Source organism: Dermacentor andersoni, chromosome 9, assembly GCF_023375885.2.
Source record: "Dermacentor andersoni chromosome 9, qqDerAnde1_hic_scaffold, whole genome shotgun sequence".
Taxonomy (NCBI): Eukaryota; Metazoa; Arthropoda; class Arachnida; order Ixodida; family Ixodidae; genus Dermacentor; species Dermacentor andersoni.
The window spans coordinates 60,547,769-60,573,188 of record NC_092822.1 but is presented as its reverse complement, the minus strand read 5'-3'; the positions used below and the strand labels follow the sequence as shown (position 1 = coordinate 60,573,188).

The window sequence follows — 25,420 nt, the reverse complement described above, 5'->3', positions numbered from 1 at the left end:
TGTTAACGACCTTTGTGTACACTGGAGGTCTGGCCTCCATCACATTTTTTACACAAAATAGGTGAAAAAGACAACAACATTGGGCTCAGTAAAAATAAAAAAGCATTGACTGCCGCAACTCTAATTGAGCGTTGCCGAATGCGAAGCATCATTGTTTGGTAGCATGGAAGGGCACTCACGAAACCCTAATAATTTCCTGAATCGAAACATAAAGCGCAGTTTTCATTGTTAGAGTTAATGATCACGTACAATTTTGCATTGTTAGAGCGTGTGCAATTAAACATGCGTACAGTGTTCAGGTATTCAAGCGCGACACCCGGACCACGTGGCTGCCGGCGCCTTTTCAGCCATCGATGAACGCTGGGCAATCATTGCTGGGTCACATACACTGACAATGCGTCGCAAAAGCTCTCCTGTTTATCGTATATCGTAATCCGTCAGCACGGTGTCCCCAGAGCTAATCGACAGCGCGAAAATCGCCGGCAGCGATACCCTCCGAGTGTCGTATCAGATCCACTGAACGGTGTACATCACGTGACGTATTCAAAATCCCTCGGTTCACTTATTGCGGTTACGACCGTGTCTTCACTGGTGGATTCATCTGCTAGAGTGATGCAAGTCCAATGTGCATCACTGTTGACGTCAATGCCCACTTGTGGAAGAACCCAAGTGTCCTACGGCTATAGAATACAAGAGCAGGTGTTTCAGGCTATAAGTGATTGCACATTGCTTCGTCCGTGCCTATATACCGGGCCCTACAGCTGCGCGCTGCAAATGTAGTTTCAAGTCTTTGTTTGAGACGCTGTGTTACATACCGCGCTCCTTCTGGGATCGGTCCACGAAAAGAGTCACATCAACGGCAGGAAAAACCAGTCTAAATTCACCGACAATGGCTTGACATGTAAAGTACAGAAACAGCATATCAGGGAAAAAGCAACACCTACCCAATGACTTATACATTTCCCACGCTGATCTAGCGCTCTGATTTTGATGCGATGGGCTAATTTCACTGCACAGTGCAGGCCAGAACGTTCTTTCACTTGACATGCCTCATCGATATATGGCAATGAAAGATAGCAGCCCCGGTAATAAAACGCGGCGCGTCGATGACTAACGTCACTGATTTCTGTGCCACAATTCCGTTGTCATGGGCAGCAACTAATCGAAGGTCGCTTGCATAAGAAACTGTACTTATCAATCAGAAAGTCATCGCCGCCTAGAATGGCTGGCGGCGCTGACGAAGGAATAATGGACTATGAAATTGACGATATATTTTATTCTTTATTTGGTTTAGTCTAAAAACAAAGAGAAAATAGCCAATAGAATGATGACAAGTTCGTTGCCACCCAACTTCCAAAAGAAGGTTCGTACAATATATGCCTTATTCATAGTGTCACTCAGCTACAAATCCACTCATACGCCCATTCACAGGAGTGAATGCGGCGCATCAAGCGCACAGATGTTCGTTCTTCGTGTACCAAGATATAACTTCGAAGGTTCTCACGTCATGATGCTACGTGGTGGAAGGGGCAAGGACGAACGGTGATAAAAGTTCTTAGACATATTGGTCATTTCGGAGTCATTAGCAGACATTACAAGTCATTAGTGGTCATTATTAGTCATTATTAGTCATTACTAGTCATTATCACATAGCGGGGTCACACGAATAACAATATAGGTCGTAGACACAAACCTAGAATAAGAACATGTGGTTTAGAACACATTAAATACAGACGTCAGCAACATCGTACATATCCTGCACAAGCAGACTAACCTTCAAAAATTTAGTTCGGTTGTTTAAGACCGTCGAAATCGTATAGCAAAATGGTCCTCACTAACATATGTCACCTGCATGCAATACGAAAATATGAAAAATATTCGTAGTTCTCAATAGGTTGACTATATAATGAAGCGCAATACAAAGTAAGAAACAGCGATTTACTGAGTGACTATGCGAAGTAAAAAAAAATGACAGGGTCTCTTCAGTGTGGTATAAAGCTTGTAAACAGGGATAAGGTGCCTCAGAAAGGCTAGCCAACGTTTCGATAGGAGGACCTATCTTCGTCAAAGGCAGCCTCGTCATCCTCGGCGTGTTAGTTTTAAAGGGTTAGTGCAGTGACGTCACGTGCGGGTGTTGTCGCTGGCGGCTGGTTTTTAAGAGAGAGATTACCAGAGGAAACAAGCGCTGTCGTCCGACGTCTGTGAGCTTCATTCGCAAGACGAGGGGACAAGAGCGTGAGAGTGGGCACGCAGGGAGAAAAGAAAAGAAATAGAAGCAGAAAAAAAGGAAAAAAAGGAAAAAAAGGGGGGTGGGGGAAGCCACCCCCCTTTTTCTTTTCTTTTCTCCCCGCGTGCCCACTCTCACGCTCTTGTCCCCTCGTCTTGGGAATGAAGCTCACAGACGTCGGACGACAGCGCTTGTTTCCTCTGGTAATCTCTCTCTTTAAAACCAGCCGCCAGCGACAACACCCGCACGTGACGTCACTGCACTAACCCTTTAAAACTAACACGCCGAGGATGACGAGGCCGCCTTTGACGAAGATAGGTCCTCCCATCGAATCGTTGGCCAGCCTTTCTGAGGCACCTTATCCCTGTTTACAAGCTTTATACCACAGTGTGCTATTCCATCTGTCAGCCCCTTTCTTGTTTTAGGGTCTCTTCAGATCACTCTTAAAGGGATAGTGAATAAAAAATTTGTCGCCGAGATTTCTGTCTCCAGTGATAGCTGTCGCACCGAGAGCGACCAAAACAACACACTTTCTGAGGAGAAGTGAGCGAAAACTAATTATTTTAGTGAATATTTCTCAAATCACAGCACCTACCGGCCTCCTCCGAAAGCTCTGGCAAAACCGGATATCACGTCACGCTTACCCACCTCGTGGCCCATTGCGAGCGATCGTCCACACTGAGCACGCGAAGGGGCGAGTTGACGTTTGCAGCAACGCGCTTTCTTTGTTCGACCGTCCTATTCGTACCGCTTCCTCGTGTGAGCTGTTCGAAAACCTCGTCTTTCATCTCGTGGATTTGTGGTTTGATGTGTGGAGCAGCCGTGTCAACGCCGCAAAATGCCGAGGGTCTGCTGTGCGCATGTGAAAACGGCAGGCAGCGGTATTCTTTTTCTCGCGTACTTGTTCACGCTGTAGTTTTGCGCACAGGTGCCGTTTGACCGTAATTTGTCCGTTTGACCGTAATTTGTCGTTTGTACGACGTTCTGAGCCAGATGTTTGGCCAATTCTGCCAGAATGAACCGAAATCCGCATCGTCTTAAGATAGTCTGAAGCGACGGCTGACGAAAAAAAAATTCGCCCACATGAGACTGGTGGCGCCATCTCGTGTGCACCAAGGGAAGGAGTGCTCGGCTGCGATGAAACAACGGGACGCTGAAACCACTGCGCATGTACTCGTTCACTCCGTGAATAACAAGACGTTTCCTGCTTACAGAGGCGTATTTCAGTCACTGCACATACCTGGCTTCAATCCTCACCCGTTGCTTCATCGCATCTATTCTCAAAACAGCTACTTGCGCGCATCAAGCACCTGCCGCGCGAGAGTCGGCAGCCGACTGTTATGCTCACGCCGCCGGCCACACCTGCTCCGAGGGCGTAGGTACAGGGAGGTCTACACGCGTCAATATCTTCAACGATTTCCACGTTTTTTTTTTTTTTTTCTGTACAGTGTGTACTCACGGCACCTGTATTGTGCATTGGTGGCTTTCATGTTTTACGCGCTAGCAGCTACCCATCCAAGCGGGCGGAGCAAGCCGCTTTGCGCGGAACGCTGAGTAAATTCCTTAGACATTGCATAGCCTGAGGCATAAGCGTCCTCGCTCTGTTGAAGCCAAACACGGCAAAGCGTTTGCGTGAGTGAATCACGCTGGGCGCACCGCCACGGATGCAACACTGTCAATGAGGCGTACGCCTCTGGTCTCGCTAACTCATTCGTGACAGGTGCGAGCCGCCGGAACCGCGTTTATATCTGGTTTCCACCTAGGATGCCGCCCCTGATCTCTCGAGGCGAACGCGTGTACATGGAATGCACCGTGTAAACACCACTTTGCTGGTCCAGACTCTCTCGGCACCGCGGAAGGGGACTGCTGCGGCGGGTCGTCGTCAATTTCGCTTGACGACGCGGACGGATCGTAGGCATACGCCTTTATTGTTCGTGGTCGTTCAGTGGGCCGCTCATCCAAGTCGGAGTCATAAGTTCCGCTCATGCTATCGCTCTCACTAGAACTTTGCATTTTGCACTGCGCAGCGCGAGGAAGACAAAACTGCGCAGCCGGCCAGCTCGCTCCGCGGCTGCTGGGGGTAGGTGTGACGTCAGATCCGCCGGCTTGTTGTCGGGAGCGCTTTGCGAGTGACGCGGTGGCAGCTCATAGAGAGTCAAAAATAAAGCCATCCGCTCAAAAGTAACCTGAATAATGACTATATACTATAGCAATCGTGTCTTAGGAATGCAATTGTGGGGCTTTCTCTATATTCTTCGATTTTTATTCTGTATCCCTTTAAGAGGAAGCTTTAGCTCGGGTGCTCCTATCTAAATACATGTAAAAGGAGAATTCGTTTTTCTCGGCAACCACTGTACCAAATTTGGCGGGGTTTGACGCATTTTAAAGAAAAACTTAAAATCTAGTGACTGTTGGTTTCGAATTTTCGATTTAGATTGTCAATTTTTTATTAAAAATTGGCAAAAATCGCAAATTTTCAGAAAACGAAACTTTCAAGTTTACAACTCCGTAACTCAGCAAGAAAAAACGATATCGCAATTCTGTGAATTGTATCTGATAGCACATCTAAAGCGAACAAATTTGACATCTTACACATGAATCTAAAAAAAAATTATTAATATACGAGTATAAATAACAACTTTTGCAGAACCCTCGTAAACAACGTAACAAATTCACGTAAGATGCAAAATGACATATCAAATTTGTCCGCTTTGAATGATCTAACGGATGCCGTTTACAGAACCGCGATATCTGTTTTTGATGCAGAGCTATAAATTTGTAAACTTCGTGCTTCTATTTTTTCCAAACTTCTGAATTTTTGAAAATCTTTTGAACAAAATTCAAGCCCTAAATCAAAATTCCGCTTCCAACAGTCACTAGAATTTAACTTTCTCTCTCAATTGCAACAAATTTCATTGAAATGGGTCCAGGGGTTATCTCAGAAAAACGTTTTTGCGTTTTTACATGTATTTGAATAGGCCGCGTCGGAGTTGGGCCCGAGCTAAAGCTTCCTCTTAAGAGGTGAACGGCGAAAGCCTACTCTTTCTTTAGTCATGTAATTAATGATTTTTTTTGTTTTTATGGTTCGTGTAGTGTCGTCGTCATTACCGCGTATTAGTAATCATTATAAATCATTTCGGCAATCCCAAGTCATATACAATTGATTACCGGTCATTAGAAGTTATTAGTCATTATTAGTCATTACTACTCATTACTAAGAATTTTTATTCATTTGTAAGCAATTCTAGTCGTTACAACTCGTCAGACACATTGGTCATTCCGTAGTCATTAGTAGTCATTGCAAGTCCTTTCAGTCATTATTAGTCATTACTGGTCATTACTAAGCATGTATAGCCATTTGTGATCAATTGAAGTCGTTACAATTTGTCGTTGACATATTGGTCATGTCGTAGCCATTAGTAGTCATTACAAGTCATTTCAGTCATTGTTAGTCATTACTGGTCATTACTAAGCGTTTTAGTCATTTCTCATCAATCGCAGTCGTTACAAGTTGTCGTTAAACACATTGGTCATTTCATAGTCATTATTAGTCATTACAAGTCATTCAAGTCATCACTAGCCATAACTGCTCCCTAGTAACCATTTTTAGTCATTTGTAATCAATTGTGGTCGCTACGAACCGTCGTTAGACATATTGGTCATTTCGTAGTAATTAGTAGTCATTGCAATTAGTAGTTATTTTAGTCATTACTACTCGTTACTAGACATTTCTGGTCATTTCTAATCAATTGCGGTCAGAATAAGCCGTCCTTAGACATACTGGTCATTTCAGAGTCATTAGCAGTCATTACAAGTCATTAGTAGTCATTATTAGTCATTACTAGTCATTATCAACCTCTACCAATCTCTATTATAACGTTATCATTCACTAACTGTCACTATCAATCACTTTTCATTATTTAATCTGTCTTTAATCTGTCTTCATATGGAGTGATGACGCTTCGGCGGTCAGGTCTGCTGACACAAACTTCACCGTGAGCCTAGAAAGGCTTGAAGAAATAAGAACCGCGGTAAATCGCAAAAAGGAAAGGCGAACGTCACTGATACGCGGTCCCAGTAAATTCTCTGGTTGTGCTTTGAACTTACGCCATTCGCGTTGCTTCTGTTGTGGCGCGCCTGCATTGGCGCAATTTACAACCTTACGCTGCAGTCCTGCCGAAGGTGCCCAGCGTTGAAATGCCCCTCGTCGAAGGATACTTCGAGGCGTACAACGACCTCTGCCGCGGAGACAAACTTCGGGTAAGTCACTCAGAAACTTTCTTGTTGCATGCGTATTTCTTATGATGATCTGTTTGGTATTCGCGAATGCAGCGTCTTTCCTTCAGTGTGATCAGCAATGTGCCATTACCCCACTGAACTCAGTCCCGCCGGAGCTTGTGCAAAGGTGGTAAATATTTCTCACGAGCTGGTCCGGTTGTTTGCAACGTTTTTAGTGGCAACTGTAAAGTTATAGCGTCCTAGAGATATTCCGTTCGTTCAAACCACCGATGTCGCCAACACTCTCTTACATCTACTCAAGTTAAAAAAATTAAATTATGGGGTTTAACGTGCCAAAACAACTTTCTGATTATGAGGCACGCCGTAGTGGAGGACTCCAGAAATTTCGACCACCTGGGGTTCTTTAACGCGCACCTAAATCTAAGTACACGGGTGTTTTCACATTTCGCCCCCATCGAAATGCGGCCGCCGCGGCCGGGATTCGATCCCGCGACCTCGTGCTCAGCAGCCCAACACCATAGCCACTGAGCAACTACGGCGGATATCGACTCAAGTGCACAGTTTAAAGACAGTAATATGTACAATTACAAAGCATGTGCTTCGGAAGCCATCTGTTTCAGTATCTGGTGGTTTTTACGGCATAACTAACGCTGGGGGACAGAATATAGCCGCTCCCCAGTGTGGGAACAATAGCTATGCTCGGTGTACCGAAATTGTGAGGAACTTCTGTCAGCCTCGGTTAACACCATGCAGATGAGCTTATTGCGCAAGTGTATACGCATGCAGACACCGGTGTACACGCCCTCTTGAGAGCACCTCTCGAGCAACTCTAAGCGCACCTGTTCGATCATTAAAAGTCGGTGTTGCTGACATGGAAAACAAGATTTTTACAGTCTACCTCTCTCCGTTCACTATATTTTTCATTCGTTAAGCTTCGCCAAGTAATGTTCCTAGCGGTAAAATAAGATCAATCAATTCACGCGGCTAACCTTTACTGATTATCTGTGGCGTCTGAACAAAGGAAGCCTTAGCCACGTAGCCAAGGTTCCAATAAATTGCTGCTCAGACGAATACAAGGGCCGTCGTGCAAGCGCTTATTGTGCGCCGAGGTTTTCATCGTTGGGCCGCAGTTCCTAAATTCAATCAGAGCCCAATAATACGTACTTTCAAGCCTCCATTACTGATGTGAGCCATTTTGCCTTCTTTCGGCGTTTACTAATGTTATTTTTAGCGAATACGCCATGAAGATTAGTGAATGAGTTTACTAGGAAGGCTCGTACTTGAGCGCGAGACCATGACACTGAACAAAACAGCGCGAAATGATCTTGATAATTTACTGCAGCCAACTGTGGTAAAGCGTGCTATCGTTTATGAGAACAGAGCGATCGCGTTAGAGACCATTCAATGTAGAGAGAGAGAGAGAGAGAAATAACACATCATTCTGAAAGGGACTAAGGCCCCAGCAGGGACCTCCTGGTATAGGCTCGTCCCTCTTGGCCCAGCGCATTGTTGACGTGCTGTAACAGGGCTGGCCATCACAGTCAGCTCATTGTGGTTAAAAAAAAAGTGAGACAGACGACGAGCATATGACCTCGCACGTCGAGTGTTATCCTGTGTTTTATGTAGCTTATGGATATAACAGGATTAGACGGGGTAGGGCTAATCTTGCACTTACAAAGGTCGTTTGAAAAATTTCACTGACTTTCTACTACATTTTGTAGCCTTCACTACACTTTCTGTAGATATTCAAACGATTAGGCTAGAGCGCGTTAGCTCAGGCCGACCTCTCTGCCTTCCTTCAAATAAATTATCTCTCTCTCTCTCTAAACGATTATCATGTGAAACAATTAGAAAGGTGTGCAATCGTATGCTATCTAACTACGATAAACAAAATTTCACAGCATACATAGCATACAGCTAGAGCCTATGCATAGCTAACAGCTTGTGTTGCATGAATGCATGCAACAAACAAGTAAACCGTACGCTCATTACGTATTGTATATACGTCACCCGACCCTGTGCCCAGAATGCTACCGAAGAGAAGGACCTACGCTGTTACTTAAGCGTACCACACCCGTACTTCCGAATCGGCCCGGTCAAAATGGAGGTAATGAGCGTGGACCCCTACATCGTCCAGTTCTACGACGTCATCTGGCCCAAGGAGATACGAGCAATCCGCAGCATCGGAGACCCCATGGTGAGTCAGTTCCTGATATTCCGCCAAGCTAGCGTCACGCCCGCCTTTTTTTGTTGTTGTTGTTGTTGGCACTAGGCGTCCACACGATGCCATAGCATCTATTTTTGGGCATTAATGGCATCGACCGTGTGTTCACGGCATTACTGAGAGAAACTTGGTCACTGCAGTGAGAAACACAGCGTTTTGTTGGTAGAGCCGACAAAAAAGCTTCTACCACTGCACTCGCTTCGTGGTCACGGTCCATCAAAAGTCGCCAGTTGCCCATGCTTGCGTCACCGATGTGTAAGCCTAACATGTCAAGCCTGGACAACCCATGTATTATTTGGCGCAGTGTTCCCGAATCCTGAAGAAAGACTACGTTCCGAAGTTACTTTGCCGAGGCTATTACTACGTCACTACTACCCTTGAAAGAAATTATTAGAAAGCGTAGTAGACGAGCCTGCCGATACATAAGTGATGCGAATCGGCATAAAATCACACTCGCTGCTTGCTTCTACAATGCTCGTAAATTAACATTCCTCGGGACGGCTTCCGGCATTCCTCCTGTAGCGCATTATTCAATTAAGCAGGGAAACCAAATGCGCGTGTTCGTATACTGTCATTCCCAAACTAGCAGAATCAAGCAGCACACGTACTCAAGAATAAGTCGGGCTAAATTCGTGAGGGATTACATAGGCAACAATATCCCGAATTTCCTTTCTTCCCCAAATGAAAAAAATCAGCTCCCTGCTGCTGGTCTGTGATAAACAGCTCCGTCTTCCTGTTGTCATAATCCATCCAATTCTGACAGACACATATAGGATCTCATCGCAGTCGCATTATTACCAAGGTAGCGTAAGGGTTCCGTGTCGCGAAAAATCCGGCATCGGCGTCCAGCGTCGGACGTCCGGTGTGCGAAAGTTGCCGTATATTTTCTATACGACACTAAAGTTCTTTTATCAAAAAAGTTGCCCATACCTTGTATTAAATTATTCACAAAGTTATTCCTGGAGGATTTTGAGAATGACAGCCAACAAACAAATGTCATGAAACAAAACACCCACAGCTCATGATTTTTATGTTAAATCTTGACAGACTGAACTACTAAAGCTGCGAAAGAATAACAGAAGATCGCCCCAGGCAAGAGGCCGCATTTCTACCAGAAAGCTCGCCTTCCTACATAACGTTCTCCGCCAGCGTTTCCCTGTAAACATTACGGTTACATAAGCGTCAGCTGCCGGGAAGCGTGAAAAACAGTCGGGGATATTTGAATGCTCTCGCGTTCCACTCTTCAAGGCGAAGTATAAGCGTCGTCCAAACTTTTCATGCATTTTAATAGGTCTCAGTTGCATAACCTTGAATACAGCGCGAACAATCTGACCTTTCTTTCTCTCATATAGACTATATCGTCTATATGATAGCGTATAGCGGCGATCGCTGGCTCTGCAATCGACTCGACGTTCTCTCTTTTCTCTTTTTTCTTTCTTCTTTATGCCCCCCTCCCCTTCCCCAAGGCGCTGAGTCATGCTCTTTAAGGGCTGAAGAAAATAGCGCCTCTTCCACTTCACGATCACACACTCTCTCTCTCACCCTAACTCGCTTTCACTCGCACATGCATATACGGCGCGCAGCGAAGATTTTATCGCCCTTAGACTTTATACGGAACCTTACGGCGACGGCAGAAATGCGCTTTGAGTGTCGACATAATCGTTATCGCAATAAAATGAGCCTATATGAGTTGTCTATTCGAATGGTTTATACAGAAGGGAACTTTTCTATTATAATCACGTATTATTACGTTTCAAATCAATCTCAGGGGCTCCGACCCGCGTTTTCGTTGCACTCACATTCGTTACCGACCACGCCGTCTCTTCCCGGGCCTTCACCACGGCGCGATGATAGTTGCGGTTTTTCACCGGGCTGTGAAATCGCGTTTATCCCTGCGTAGTTGGCCCGTGCCACAGTCGTCGATGTGTCTGAGGACGTGGTGGACCCCGGCCGCATCAGCCAACTGGCGTGGTTAGATCCAGACACCGACCCGGGGCTGAAAAAGGTAAACCAACGAGTGGCCATGCTCACCGGCCTGTCCACAGACTACGAGCGGGTAGACTCGGAGCTAATACAGGTGAGCATTCATTGAATAATAATAATAATAATAATAATAATAATAATAATAATAATAATAATAATAATAATAATAATAATAATAATAATAATAATAATTTAAACCGAAAAAGAATCCTTTTGTCATATATGCGCCAATCCAAGCCACTTACACATCAAAGGCATCCGCTGCGTAGGGAAGCTCTAAAAACCCTTCGGAAGTCCTAAGGGTCTGGTTTGCCGCAGTTTATCTACTCAAGACATTACAAATGCTTAACATATATGGTGCATTCTCCGGGTATCTTATCTCTGTATCCGAGCTTGGTACTTCTATATACGCACGACATATTCGACACGTCCTGCTCTGTGCTACACCGGCTGTATACATCCATTCGAACTTCGCAAGCTACACGCTCTGCCTCGCTCACTTCGCGTTCTCGATCTCGCCTTTCCTTTGTATTTCCTGCACGCTATTGGCGACGGCCAGTACAACTCCTACGGACCCGGAGGCCACTACCTACCGCACCACGACTACATGCTGGCGGGACTCACGGAGGAACAGGTAAGTTGAGGACAACTACGGAGGCACTCGATATGCGTGCTCGAAATGACAGGCAGGGTGAAAATTCTGCGCCTCGGCACCGACACGAAAAACAGAACTGCCGTATTGCAGAATAAAAATTTAGCAATGAAAGCATTTTAGCGTGTCGGTACCGTTCTACTGATAGCGATACTGGCTGTCACCAAATGTCCATTTCCATTGTTTTAGTCCGCATGCGCGGAGCTTACCACGCATGCGCACTTCAGTCTAAGTGGTCTCTGTATATAGCGGTATATAGGTATATAGCGCAGCAACGTTACGCAATACTCTAGCAATAGGGAAACAGTTAGTGTGTTTCTGACTGAGAGCTTGAATTAAACAATATATTTATTTGTGTTATAGGGTCTAACGCGCCAAAATGACGATCTCGTCATGAAGCAGGACGTAGTGGGACATCTGAATCAATCTTGAGCACCTGCGGATCTTTCACGTGCACCTTAGTCTGAGTACGCGAGCGTGTTCGCATTTCGATTCCATCTAAATGCGACCCTCTTGACAGGAATCGAGCCCGTAACCTCGAGCTCATCAGCACAACAGCATAGCCACTGGGCGGCGGGTAACCAACAATAATCGCATATTTCATTGTAGACATGATATATTAAGGAAGGTATACTTTGGCCATTCAAGCCTAGAGGGCACTTCCGAGGCCGCATACCAGGTGTCGTTTAAGGAACTTCGTGTTTTTTTGCCGTACATTACAAGGTTTGAGAAATCCGCAAAATATCTAATACAGCAACTTATAAGAAATGTCGATTGAGGAGCATATAGGACACGACCGTAGCGTTATTATTTGCAGGCTTCCTATGAAACAACGATGATTAACATATGAGCCATCTTAAAAGAAACTCTCCTCAAACATTCTAGGCAGTGCCCCGCATATTCCTGCAACATTCTCGCGGAAATCATACGAAATTTACACTTTAGGTGGCTGACCATACTTGTATTGCATGAGTTTGTTCGTACACACCCATGGAGGCCACTCACGCCAGTCAACGTCGAATACAAAACCTTCACAGCCGCTGCCACTCCGCGCTTGAAGTGACCTTGATAGGACGTCATCAGGCATTCTCGGTCGCTGACAGAGAGATACGTAGTCTATCGTACGTTACGCGCGACATAATGGCCAGAACACTGACAAAATCATGCAAGTCGTCTCTTGGTTTCACTAGATAAAGAAAAGGCATTCGATCGCCTTGAACGTAGCTACATATTTAGCGCACTGAGAGTGCTCGACTCCTCGCCAAATTTAGTTTAGCTTCTAAGGAATCCCGATGCACATGTTCCAAGTAGAATGTTTCTTGATGCGCGTGAAATTGTGCCATTTTCCGTTATCGGTGGTGTTCGTCCAGGGTGCCGTCTATTGCCAGTACGCTTTGTGGCCAGCCTTAAGCCATTTCAGTGCTCAGTACTAAGTGGGATTTACTGTACGCACGCACGCACGCACACGGAAATGCACACAAACACGCGTTTGCTCCCACACGCAGGCACGCACTCGTGCGCGCGCAAATTCAAATGCGGAGACACAAACACGCGCGCACACGAAAATGCAAGTACACACACACGGACGCTCAAGATGTGCGCAAGCGTATACAATCCCCTCTCCCTCCCTGCTGCCTCTCAGAAACCCGAGCACGCAAACAGATTGAATGACTCTCGCTATGCAATTAACGTTCAAACTTCAGCTGTAATAGATCGCTTCACGCTTTAAATTTGGCGCTTCCTCAAACTTGACAATACTCGGTTGATATATTTAAATAAAATTTTCTAAAAAATTTGCCCATTCAATTAAGCTAGCGCACTGCCGTGAAGTTCCACAGAATGATCGCGGATTTGATGCTGACCGCGGCACCCGCATTTCCACAGGGGCGAAATGCGGCTGGACACAATGGTGCCAAAATTAAACCGGAGTCCGCCACTACGGAGTATTTCATAATGCGAGTGTGGTTTCGGCGCATACAGCCCCGTAGTTCAATTAAATTTTAATACTTCTGCCAGGATGCGATGTGCCGTGTGCGGAAATGACAATGCTCAACCTTCTGAGAGGTTATGACATATGGCGCACAACAATGCCTCAAGCAAGCACGCAGACAAACAGCAAGGGTGCACGCAAGGTAACGTTTGACACCAACTCACCACACTTGTGCTGCACTGAACGTTAAAGAAATGAAACATTCCCCATCAGCATCAAGGCTAATTATCGTCAATCAAAGCAAGCGGCACAGAAAGGTTCGCTTACATCGACTCCCACAGTGCTTGGATCTAGATCATTTTACAGAGCAGCTGGTAAGGGCTACTTTCCCTACTATTGTGTCCACGTGTAGAAAAAAATGCCGAAGATAATAAAATACGGGGTCGACCCGCGGCGGAGGTGAAGCAGGCGTTACGCACTCCCCATACGGGGGCCGATCCCGAAGATAGTACAACGGCGGGCCCACCTAAAGCGGAGGTGCAGTTCGCCATTAAGGGGCCCACATACACAGCTTCGCCGGCCATCCTTCTTCACAGAGTGGAAGGGCACTCAGTCTTTTTGATGTAGATTATTTTTTCTTCGTCGATGACTTCTAACGTCAATGCGCGCTCAGCGGAGCGAGCGCTTCGTTTTCATTACGGCATGCCTGACTGCGTCTGCATGAAACTAACATGCAATTGTATGTGCTTTTTAGAGCGCAGCTCTTTGGCGTCCGTTCCTGGGTTTCGCGTCGTCGTCGGCGTTGTCGTCGGCCTCGTAACCAGCTCCGCCCCCCTTTCATCCCCCCAGCGCTAGCAGCGACCGACTTATACCGCTGGATGCCGCTGACGCCGCTAGAGAGTCAAGATAACGTGACTGCATAGAACACCGTCGCCGCCATGCAGAAAGAGGAGGAAAGGGTCCCCCCCCCCCTGTTCTTGTGTGGCGGATAGGGTGCTCTTCAGTTGCCGACGCGCCGGTTATTTCACGTAGGCCCCGGCACGTCGACGAATACGTGACCACCTTCCCACGGCTAGACCTGGTTCTTAGCGCTGCGGAAGCGAGGGTATCATATTGTTTGTGTCGGCATCGGCGGCGTTGTCCCTGAAACCAACTCCGCAGCTGGGGTTGACTCACTATCGGCGTCAGCGGCATCAGTCAGTCGCTGCTATCTCTTCCCTCCTCCCTTTATCGTGTTGTCCGCTTGCTGCGCGCGCTTCTGCCCCCATCGTTTGCCGCTGGGTGTACACGCCCCCCCCCTCCCCCCTCTTCCTGCGAGTCTCCGGTTGTCAAAGCGCCCGCTCGAACTTAATTCCTTTCTTCGCTCCTCCTCCAATGCAACCCCTGTGCGGTGGCAATCAGAGAGCCAGATCGGTGGCGGCGGATCTGTATATGTGCACCGCCCGAGCCGAAATTGCCGCTGCCGTTCGCCCTGTGCGGTGGCAATCAGAGAGCCAGATCGGTGGCGGCTTGACATAAAGACAAACAGCAATTTCCTAACACTTATGCGGGAGAACATCCCGTTCCTCTCGCTCGTAACGCGTCCCACGGCTGTGACAACCTCGCGAGGCACTTGTATAGATCTCGTCTTTGAGAATCAAGCATTGGTGTACCAAGTCGAACATATATCAGTCTATTTCTCCGACCACAAAGCTTCCTTCATGACTGTCAAGAACTGTTAGTGGAGTCTTTGTTAAAGGAATACGTGTGAAAAATAAAAAAAAATTCTGTGATAGCGCATACATGTGTTGCTCGATTTCTTTGCCTCAATCTATCGAAAAGGTGAAACAGCTTATTTGCTGCGCTCAAATTTCGCATTAGGAAGTAACGTAATCGTCGGTAATTTTTTACTAACTGTTCTGTTCTTTCCACCCGGTTCACGCAGCTAGAACAAGTGGACGAAGATCAAATAAAGATCGGAGACCGCATCGCCACCTTCATGTTCTACGTGAGTTTACGGCAGTCACCCTCGCACTGCTAGACGTCCGAGACTCGTGGCATGGAAATATGCCGCTGGGTTCAATTTCTCGCAGTCTTGGCCGAAGGTTTTCTTTCTTGCTTGCTTTTTTTTGTTTTATAGCTTGAAAAAAAGAAAATACAACATTCCGCTTGTGACTTCCGGCGCTTCAAGGATCTCGCCTAGACAGTGGAAGTCAAACACAATGACGTAACTGTAACAAGTTTCCGAACAAAATTATTTAACAGAGAGGTTTAGTTTTTCCGTAAACGTGTCACCGTTCGCGCAATATCTGGGGCCGTATAACGTAAAACTATTCCAATATGTTTTTATTCCAATCTCCTCACGTGAAATTTGCGTAACCGCCGAAGCAAGCATCGGGCGGTCACCCGCAGGGTTGTCTGAACAAACCAATCAAATACTCCCCTCGTTCATACCATGTCACTTTTGTTTGCTTGAAAAACGAATAACATTACCTGCACTGAGCGGCTTGTCTTATCTAATTGGCACACAAAAGGCGAGGAGCATGCTCAAGTGGAGAGGGATTCGAGGGGGCCGAGCCACTGCACTGAATATCGATAACCGGATGAAGAGGGTGGTGCCGGCGTCTGCGATTGATCCGCTTTCTCTTACTTAGCTTGCGGTGGCTCGTCGACAATCGCGGCGGCTTGCAACGGAAGCTTAAGAATGACGCTAAAACGGATCCTCAGCAATGAAGAGTTGGCAGAACGAGGTCGTAAACGTGCCGAAAGTTCTCAAAAACGTTTCACGGCCAGGCAAAAAGCTTTATTACACGCAAAAAGCTTTGTTACACGCAAATAAACCCATGCTCTCCGGCAGGGGCGAGTAGCCAGTGCCGGAGCGATCGGCGGCAGCCATCTTTTATTCCTTTCGAAACGGGGCAGCCTGTGGCTATTCAGGAGAAAATTCAGTTTTGGTCGGCATATTAATGCATCTAATTAATTAATGCATTAATACATTAATGCACGCGGTAAGATTTTGCAGTTTTGTGACGTCGCGTGACAGGCAGGTGAAGTGGGTGCATCCCGGACACTTTTGACCAATAGCCGAGGGCTAATGGCAAAAAGGCGTCGAATCAGAAATAACTATTTTTGTTTTGTCCGGTCAAATTACGCATAATGAGTGTGTACACGTCATCGCGGCTCTCGTGACGTCGCGTGACAGACAGGCGAAGTGGGGGAGGTCCAAAAAAGTTTTTGACCAATCGCGATGGGCTGATTGCAGAATTGGAATAGAAAAATTTGAAATAGTTTTACGTTATAGCGCCCCTGGCTACCGTAGAGAGGTGTACGGCAAAACAACTCTGGTGGCGACGTCCTTGACGCAGAACACCACGCGCACAAACATCTAATATACTGCACTGACCTACCGTATTCAAGTCAAGCTTATTTACAACATGCACAAAGTACAATGTTGAAGGCGTTGAAGGAATTCTACTTAAATGCTGGTGTAAGACATTGGTTATGGTTACGTAATCGTCAACCTTCCGTCTCTTCGTGGTTTTCCTTCTACGAGTACAGTCACCCATCGCAAACATGATTTAGTTGCATTGTATATTGTGTCAAAGCGTCATGGGTGGCGCTACCGGATTTCTTCCTGCCGACCACGGCTCCTGTACCGCGGTAGTCCGTAAACGGTAAAACGTGTAGGCTAAGAAGCCTTACAAGCTCGAAATCTTATATAAAATGCATTTCAGGTGTGTGTGAAATACGGACATTTATTTCGTGGTTGCCAGTGTTGCTGTCAGCCTTAGTCGAGTTTAGCATTCGAAGCTGAGAAGAATGTTGTCGTCTTACATTACATCCAAAAATCTCGGCTTCTCGGCCGTGCGGATTGTATGTAATGAAGGTGTTCCTTTTTATTTCCAACGTGACTTTGAAGAGCTAGATGAAACGAGAACGAGCCATGAAATACTAGCTATGAATAGTATCGCAGTACCACTCATGAAAGTGATAAAAGGTGTTTTGAATGAGATGACTTTGGCATTTCTGAAAGTGAAAAACCTCATTCCTCAAAACCAACGTGTAAATAGAGGGGCTTCCAGTTTAACGCGCTGTTTTTGCTCGGTCGTTAACTGCACTTTCTTACTTTTTTGGCGGGGACGGGGACGGGGACGGGGGGGGGGGGGGGAATAGAAATAGAAATAGACGTTGTGTTTGCCTGTACAAATTATTTAATGGGATCAATATACTCATTATAAAGGTTCCGCGAGAGATGTCACAAAATAATAGGATATATGTTTCCGTAATGCATATATGGAATTGTTATAACCAATTTCTAGATTTTTACAGGGTGCCACATTTCGTCTTTGTTACTTAAATCACGAGTAACGTTTTTATTTATTATTCAACAATTACATTAAGGTTTCGTTTCCCTTGGAAGGCTATACATTTGTATTCTGCAAACGTATGAACTACCATGCAAGCACGTCACCTAAAAAAAGTCCTAATTCTAATGTTTCCGTTTATATTTAATAAGGACATTTGAGTACCGAAATTCATGTCACTTAATCGGACACTATAATTCGCCCTTTTCTGTCGAAGGCGTCAGATGTAACTTCACTCAGTGCAGTCATTGCTTAATAATGTCATTCTGTTCTTCCCAATATCCTTGCAAACAAGGCCGTATATAATTGTGGGCGGTGCAAACTTTTTCCTTAAACAACGCATGGGGGTACATCATCCAGTTACGCCTGAAGAGAAAACTGCATAGTCTTCTTAAAGCGATTGAGCGCTGCTACGAAGCTTCCCTCGAAAAAAAGAGCAGCGAATAGGGGAAACATTGCCTTTTAGTAAGAAAGAAATGCCATGCTGTTGCAGTGAAATGAACGATTCACAGCGTGACCATTACGTCTGATCTGAATAACGACTTTATTTCCAGTAATGCTTGAACATTTTCCAATTCTTGTGCCCTATAATAAGCACCCTATTCTGGCCATACACGTTCTCTTCGGAAAGCAGAGTGACACTGCTTAAATCACTGCATGTCAGAAAGCATTGTGCTGTAGAAATATAAAAGTCAGGGCAAGTGTACTTCGGAGATGCGTCCATATTCATAGTTTTCGGGGGAGCACGTAAGTCCTATATCACTAATGAGCTGCATCACTTTGTTTCGCTTAAAGATTCGCACAAAAAGAAATGAAAAGTAGGATTCCAATGTTTTAATGTTTCCGTTGCCAATGCTACATTCAACAGAAGAGCGCAACTTTTACAGTCTGCGTGTATTATCTTGATGTCTGTCTATGTCGCACAGCTTCGGCAGACGTGTCTAAGTAAATTTTAAATGTGCTTCATATTTGTTCGCGCAACCGGAGAACAACTCGTCTCCAAGAATATTCGCTGCATTATCAGTGGCCTAGCTTAATTTTCTTTGTCATTAACGTCAGCGTAACACAAGCGTTCAGTAGTTACTCCCTGAAATACCTAAAGTTACGTCGTTAAAGAAAAGTTACTTTGGTGTTCAGGAAGTCAAAGTGCATCCAAATAAGGAACAGCTAACTCAGCATACTTCGTTAAACTCTTCAAGCTAGAGAGAAGTTCGCAGGGCGACGAATGCTTCAAGGAATGAACACTCGGTGAACTAGAGATGACGCTGCAGTCAACCTTTCGACAACGAGGCTCGCCTTGATCAGGGCAGCAACTTCTTTCCTTGGCAGCGTTTTTATGTACGCGGAGTTCACCCTCCCCCATCCCCAAAGGGGAACGTGGGGAGAATAGGCTGGCGCGTAGGGTAGGATGAGGGAAGTCGAGCTGTTCAAAAAAAGTGAGCAGCCGTTCTTCCCTGCGAAAGTGATCGACCAGCGAAGCTCCTATGATGGTATAATTTACGTTGGTAGAGATCCAAAATCAAGAATGGGGCTGACAGATGGAGTAGCCCACCGTGGTGTAAAATTTCTTTTTTACCACGATTTCGGTAGAGAGTTTTGTTGGTGTGTAACTATACGTATAAGTATGTATATCATTTATGCGAAATACAAAGAACTATCAGGCGCGTACCAGGTCACACACTACGTCATACATAGAGCTATCGACGAGGGGCCTTTACGACACCGCTCTAGAGAAGCAGGTGTTGTCGACGCAACTTCGACTGGACGCTGTTTAGACGCTGGTGGCCGTTTAACTGAGCCTCGGCGCGAGCGACAATAATGCGTTGACCGGGGCGCAGTACAAAGGCGTGCACGAAACAAAGCACGCTTGCTTGTAATTTGCGACTGAGCATACTTCCTAGTAAATTATATGAATGAAGCTTGGAAGAACTGGAGTTTTATTCCAGCGGACCAATATGGGGTTGTCCGTTTCCCTCCGGTAGAAACCCATATATTGACAGTAGGCGGTTATTTCACAATATTTACAACTTCACTGTGAACTGCGTAATAAAGAAAAGTAAATGAAACTCGGCGTAATGTTAGAGTCGTCTTAGCGACTAATTGCAAAATAACCTGCTGCAGGATAGCTTCGAGAAAACAACCAGGTACAGCCGTTTTCTGTAACCATATTCTCTTCGTAGATGCCCATGTATCGACAGCAGACGGGAATTCTGTAACGTTTCCAATTTCACTGTGAACTAACCAAATAAGACAGGTAAATAAAACTCGGCGTAATGATAGAGTCGTCTTAGCGGCCAATTGCAGTCGAATTTTTTCCAAGATACCTACATGAGAATGGCTTGTCGCGAGTTTTCTGTTCGCCGCCATGATTTTTTCCGCTAGGTAGCCACAGACAGCTTCGCTGCAAAAAGAACAGAAAATGGTGTTTGTTGCTTAGTTGCGACAGAGATACTGCGCTTCGTTCTTCCGACAACAGTGCTCTTATTTTCCAGCATTTATGGGTACTGCTCTAGGTTACACCCTGTTGTGTCGAAGGTGGAAGTGCTGTTGGAAAAATAGCCAGCTGTACACCTACCTACCTATGCTATATCTAACATAACTCAACACGAGCCTGCCCCCCTCTCTCCTTTTTTTCTAACACTTCGACTTTCCTCTCCCTACTCTACGCGCCAGCCTATTCTCACCCTCCTTCCGATTTGATTCTGCGGAGAGTGAACTACGCGTACATAAAAAAAAAAAAAAAAACGCCGCTAATGAAAGCAGTTGCCTCTCTATCGAAGACAAGTGTCTCCTTGTCGCAAGGTTGGCTGCAGCGACATTCCTCGTCCTACCATTGTTAATCACTTTCTTAATCACTGCTATAATGTTCCAATTGATGGACCGTCTCCACCAGTTGTGGCAAACAGTATTTAATTTTCTTTTTCTATTGTCGCTTCTCTTTCTACTTTTTCACGAAGGTGGTACTCGCCTTTTGATGGTCGTTATAACTGTCCTGCCGTAATAAACTTCTACTTTTCTTTTTTTTTTTTTACTTTCGCCGGAACAGCTTTCAGACGTGAGCCTGGGAGGTATGACTGCGTTCCCCTACGCCAAGGCGAGTGTCCCTCCGCGAATGGTAAGAGTCCGTGGATCAGTCTTTCTTAAGTGCGGAAAAAAAAAAAAAAGGTCGCACGAAAATGTATGCAACACACCCGGACCCATAGAACAGAACCTTCGCAGATCTGGAAATTCGTCAAAGGTCTCCGTAAATGAATAGCAGAGCTGAGAATTGCTCTTCAAAGAAATGCGTACCGGAGCGTTACATTTACCATCAACAATAGCATGTTCCCAAAAATCGTAGTCGGCTGTACAAACTCCTTGTTTTGTCGTGGTAGTTCTGCGGAAACCCGCAAGGTGGAGAGAAGTAATTAATAAAGGGGAAATGAGACATCCACCCAAACGTAGCTAAGTGCTACAAAGAAACCCATGCGGGTTCCTCGAAAGGAAAGCCTTGCAGTTGAAGAAAAATTCGTCCTGGTCCGGGACAGGAACCCGGGACCACCGCCTTTCCGGGTGTATTCTTGTGTAATCCTTAATTTACGGTCTCGCGTCCCTTCTTACAGGGCTCGGCTGCCTTCTGGTACAACATGCGTGACGACGGCAGCTACGACGTGCGTACCTTGCACGGCGGATGCTCCGTGCTACACGGCACAAAGCACGGTACGTCTACGCGTGCTGCAAACGCATTTCTTATCGCTATAGTCGTAGGGCACGCGGCCATTCGTCAAGAGGTTACGGTCGACGGAATCTCAAAAAAAAAAAAAAATGCACATTTCCGCATTCTGGGCATGTACGCAGCGTGGAATTCGTATTTCCCATTTGTAATATTGCGGACATGCAACCAGCATAGTGATGCACGGTTTTACTGTTGGCACTAGCAAACTGCTCGAAAATTTAACTTCTTCTTACGTCCCGCAGTCCCCAAACTTCTGACGCCGACTGCACGTATGGGCTTTGAGAACCAATTGCGTACTTTATTGTGAACAAGTGATATGTCAACAGGAAAATTCAATCGCAAAGGCAAACGTGAAAATATTTTTGCTAGCGGAAGGCATAACTGATTGTGAACGTACGCGAAGTGTACTGCATGGTCCACAACGCGAACCCCCGTTCATTATTTGGCTACCGATTACAGCTAATTATAGCATGAAGACACGCAGACTAAATTTTTATCCATAGAAGCCAACATAATGTCCCCTATCAGCAACACTTTCATCAAAATAAGTAGCGGTGTTTCAGTTGATAAAGCATTAAAAGTACTGAGCCCGTCGGATACCCTTTTGTGTCTTGTTAATTCGGTAACGTGCTGTACTACGATTACTCCAACTACTTAATGGCAGCGCATTCTGCCCCATACGTTTCTGACGGAATCAAATGCATGGTTTACTACCTTTGCCTATTTCGTTCCGCTTATCGAAGTTAGCTGACATAGCCTGTTGTACTGTCTTTGCTATTGCAGTCGCGAACCTATGGATTCGAGCCAATGGCCAGATGTTCAACCGACCATGCCCGGCGACGAAACGAAGACGGACGCTAAGTTCTGCGAAGCTGTGATAATTGTTATCTGTGTTACTTCATTTCTTGTTCCTGCTCCTCATCTTTTTACCTTTCTCTCTGCGATTTCTTTTTCATTGAGAACGACGGGTCGTCCACGTTAATACCAATCTATTGTTCTTATTTTTAAATAAAGTGAAAAGAAAATCAAAGGATTGCTTATGTAGAGGAACGCGTGCCACCTTGGTGGTGATAACAGGGAGGTCAATGCACGTCACATGCCAAAAAAAAAAAAAGCACGCGACTTTGAGTGTGTTGAAGAGTCAAAGGATGGTCCAAGCAGTCTAAAGCAAACCAGCTCAAGGAGCTGGTTTGCTCCGGCGGCAGTTGATATGGCTAGTGCTGTAATTTGCATAACGTTTATTGTGACGCTAAAAGCTTCTTTCCAAATACAGTGACCACGTGCGCTGAACTTGAAATTATCTATGCACACTTCTTTTTTTTTTTTCCTTAGCAAGGAAATTCAAGCTTGGCCCCGACACGACGTTGCTTACTACGGCCGAATCTACAGCAGTATCTTATTAATTATTTATTTCAGAATTACTGCCAGCCTCACAGAAGGCCTTAGGCAGGAGTGGGACGTACATAGTAAAAAGGCAAAAATGCGTAACGGGAAAAGGAGCCAGCTTAGCAATACGTGAATCAATCAAGACAATACACAACAGTAGAAAAAAGAAGCCGCCTAACAAGAGATGAATCATGCAAATAAGAAAATCGGACATGATCAACCCGCTCGGGGAGTTGGCCTCTGGCCAAAAAAGTGGGTAGAATGACCTGCACATCGCTACACTGTTCGTAGAGGAAATGCGACGACAAAAACAATATATATATATATATATATATATATATATATATATATATATATATATATATATATATATATATATATGTGTGTGTGTGTGTGTGTGTGTGTGTGTGTGTGTGTGTGTGTGTGTGTGTGTGTGTGTGTGTGTGTGTGTGTGTGTGTGTGTGGCACCACAAACACACGAAAATACTGAGCACTATAGGAGCACCCCCAAGTGAACCGAATAAAAAGGGCGGTTCAACGTGATACAAGCACTCGAAAATCGGCCATTCCGTATTCCGATGGATGCAGAATAGATGCAAAGGCGAAAGAAATGCTTCGAAACGTGTAACATCATTCTTCACTGCTGAGTGAGCGGTGAGTAACTGTAATAGAAAAAGAGGAGGCGTGCTTCAAGAATGATAACGGTGAATTGAGTCTATTAAAAGAACTCAGAACTGTGACGAATGTGGCGGTAAGTTGTGTCTATGCTACGAAAAGTCGGTATCGTGTGTTCGACGAACTCTAATGGTGTGCGTTACCTTCGACTGCTCGTGCGAAGGCCTCGCGGCGCGTTAGGCTTGTAACAAGATGCACGTAGCGCATATATACCAGAGCTAGTAAACTGCGGAATATTTGCGGATTACGGTAACAAAAAATACAGAAAGACTAAGAAACAATACTTGTAGCGAGCGAATGAAGAAAGTCGACGAAACAGCTCACATTCAGGCTTTATCAGCTACCTGTCAGGAACAAACGGTTTACGCCGAAGTCGACACAGCGACCTCGACGCACTCGTTAAAGCGATGAGCGGGAGTAACTTCTGTGCGTCGATAAAGTTCGTGAAGCGGCCGAGCGTTAGATTTACGTCTTTGACCCGCGACAGTTCAAGAAGTATGTATTGTTATGACTTCGGGGCGGAGAACGAGAGACGGAGTCTTGGAGCAGACGAATAGGAAACGAAAGGCTTTGTAACCCTATGTACAGCTATAGCGGAGAATAGCGTATACATGTAGCGGTAAGAGCGCACCAGACCAACGGGGCGGCCGGTGGAGACTCTCGTCCAACAATGGAACGGTTCTGCATTAAATCCCTTTAGGGCCGATTTACGCTCGAGCCGGCTATCGCCGCAAGCCGCACCGCACGCTTGCGGTCGCGCGAAAGATTGCACATATCAAACACTTGTGCTCAAATTTCTGTTTACAGTGTGTAAGGTATACACTGCGCACACAGTGTAAATGGTAATTTGTGCACAAGTGCTGTATACGTACAATTTTTCGCGCGACCGCAGGCGTGCGGTGCGGCGTGCGGCGATGGGTGGCCCATCGCAGCAAGCCGCACCGCACGCATGCGGTCGCACGAAAAATTGCACGTATCCAGAACTTGTGCACAAATTACCATTTACACTGTGTGCACAGTGTATACCTTAGACATTGTAAACCGAAATTTGTGCACAAGTGTTTGATACGTGCAATCTTTCGCGCGACCGCACGCGTGCGGTGCGGCTTGCGGCGATGGGCGGCTCGAACGTAAATCGGCCCTAAATCGGCCCATCGTCGGCAGGAACGAGGCGGTGCGAGTGCTGACGGGAAGGGGGCGCCCGTCGCCTCGGCGATAGGCATGTAGGGTGGCAAAATAGTATCGATTGAAAAGTACACCAATGCCACGGTGCTCAAAGGCTCAAACCTCGACTTCGTGAACGCTGCGAAGCGAGTAACAAACAAACAAAGGAGGGTCGCCAAGAACGTGCAGGTAGCCCACTTCAAACTGTGCAGATAATTATTTCGAGTGAGCAATTGTGCGACCGGTCGCTGGGGGTTTCGCTCGACAAGGCACTTCTAATTATCGGGCGTACATATTCATTATGCCCGCAGCCGCTGCACATTCTGGGAAGAATTACTGCTGAAGCTTCATAAGCTCAACAATGTAGTCATCGATTGCACTTTGATTCTCCTACACACCATAATGTCCGAATTTGCATATTTCATTTTATAATTAGCAAGCATAGAAGTCCGACAAGTGAAGTGCATGTCTGGCGCTGGTACAACGATCGAAAAGAAAGAAAGAAAATAACAGTGAGAGTGAGGCGTTCGCAGCCTGTCTTACTAGTGGTAGTCGATTCCACACTTTCATCGCACGTTGTTTACTACTGCTCTTCATGACACTGAGTGCTAGCACTTAGACCTTCGCAGGCATGGTTGGTTGATCTTATTGGGCCAGTTAGCTCAGCATAATTATTCGATCCCACAGTTGCCCCTGACGACACTTTCCAGAGGACACAGAGGAAATCCTTGTACGCAGGACACAGGAGCTCTTCCGACTGACATTCTCAAGAAGGTGTGGATTCTTTGCTCGTGTGCCTCAGTTTAAAATCACACAACTGGAGAAAGTCCCTCAATACCTCATAAGGCGCGTCATCGCGGCAACTGTGACTAGGAAGAGTTT

At 45.8% G+C, this 25,420-nt stretch overlaps 1 protein-coding gene across 3 annotated transcripts in view; it reads left to right on the top strand.

Annotated features, from left to right (window-relative positions):
• Positions 1 to 22,343, top strand: part of LOC126528550 (prolyl 4-hydroxylase subunit alpha-2-like) — a 43,224-nt gene extending 20,881 nt beyond the window's left edge. The window contains exons 6-13 of one of the 3 annotated variants that reach the window (XM_055069119.1): positions 6,399 to 6,487; positions 8,493 to 8,663; positions 10,591 to 10,767; positions 11,233 to 11,307; positions 15,180 to 15,242; positions 20,645 to 20,713; positions 21,201 to 21,297; positions 22,097 to 22,343. In XM_055069119.1, the coding sequence (XP_054925094.1) occupies positions 6,399 to 6,487; positions 8,493 to 8,663; positions 10,591 to 10,767; positions 11,233 to 11,307; positions 15,180 to 15,242; positions 20,645 to 20,713; positions 21,201 to 21,297; positions 22,097 to 22,191 (836 nt within the window). In that variant the 3' untranslated portion in view covers positions 22,192 to 22,343. The remainder of the gene's footprint in view (positions 1 to 6,398; positions 6,488 to 8,492; positions 8,664 to 10,590; positions 10,768 to 11,232; positions 11,308 to 15,179; positions 15,243 to 20,644; positions 20,714 to 21,200; positions 21,298 to 22,096) is intronic. The other 2 variants (XM_055069121.1, XM_055069120.1) reach the window with 2 other exon arrangements.
• Positions 22,344 to 25,420: the final 3,077 nt, after the last annotated feature.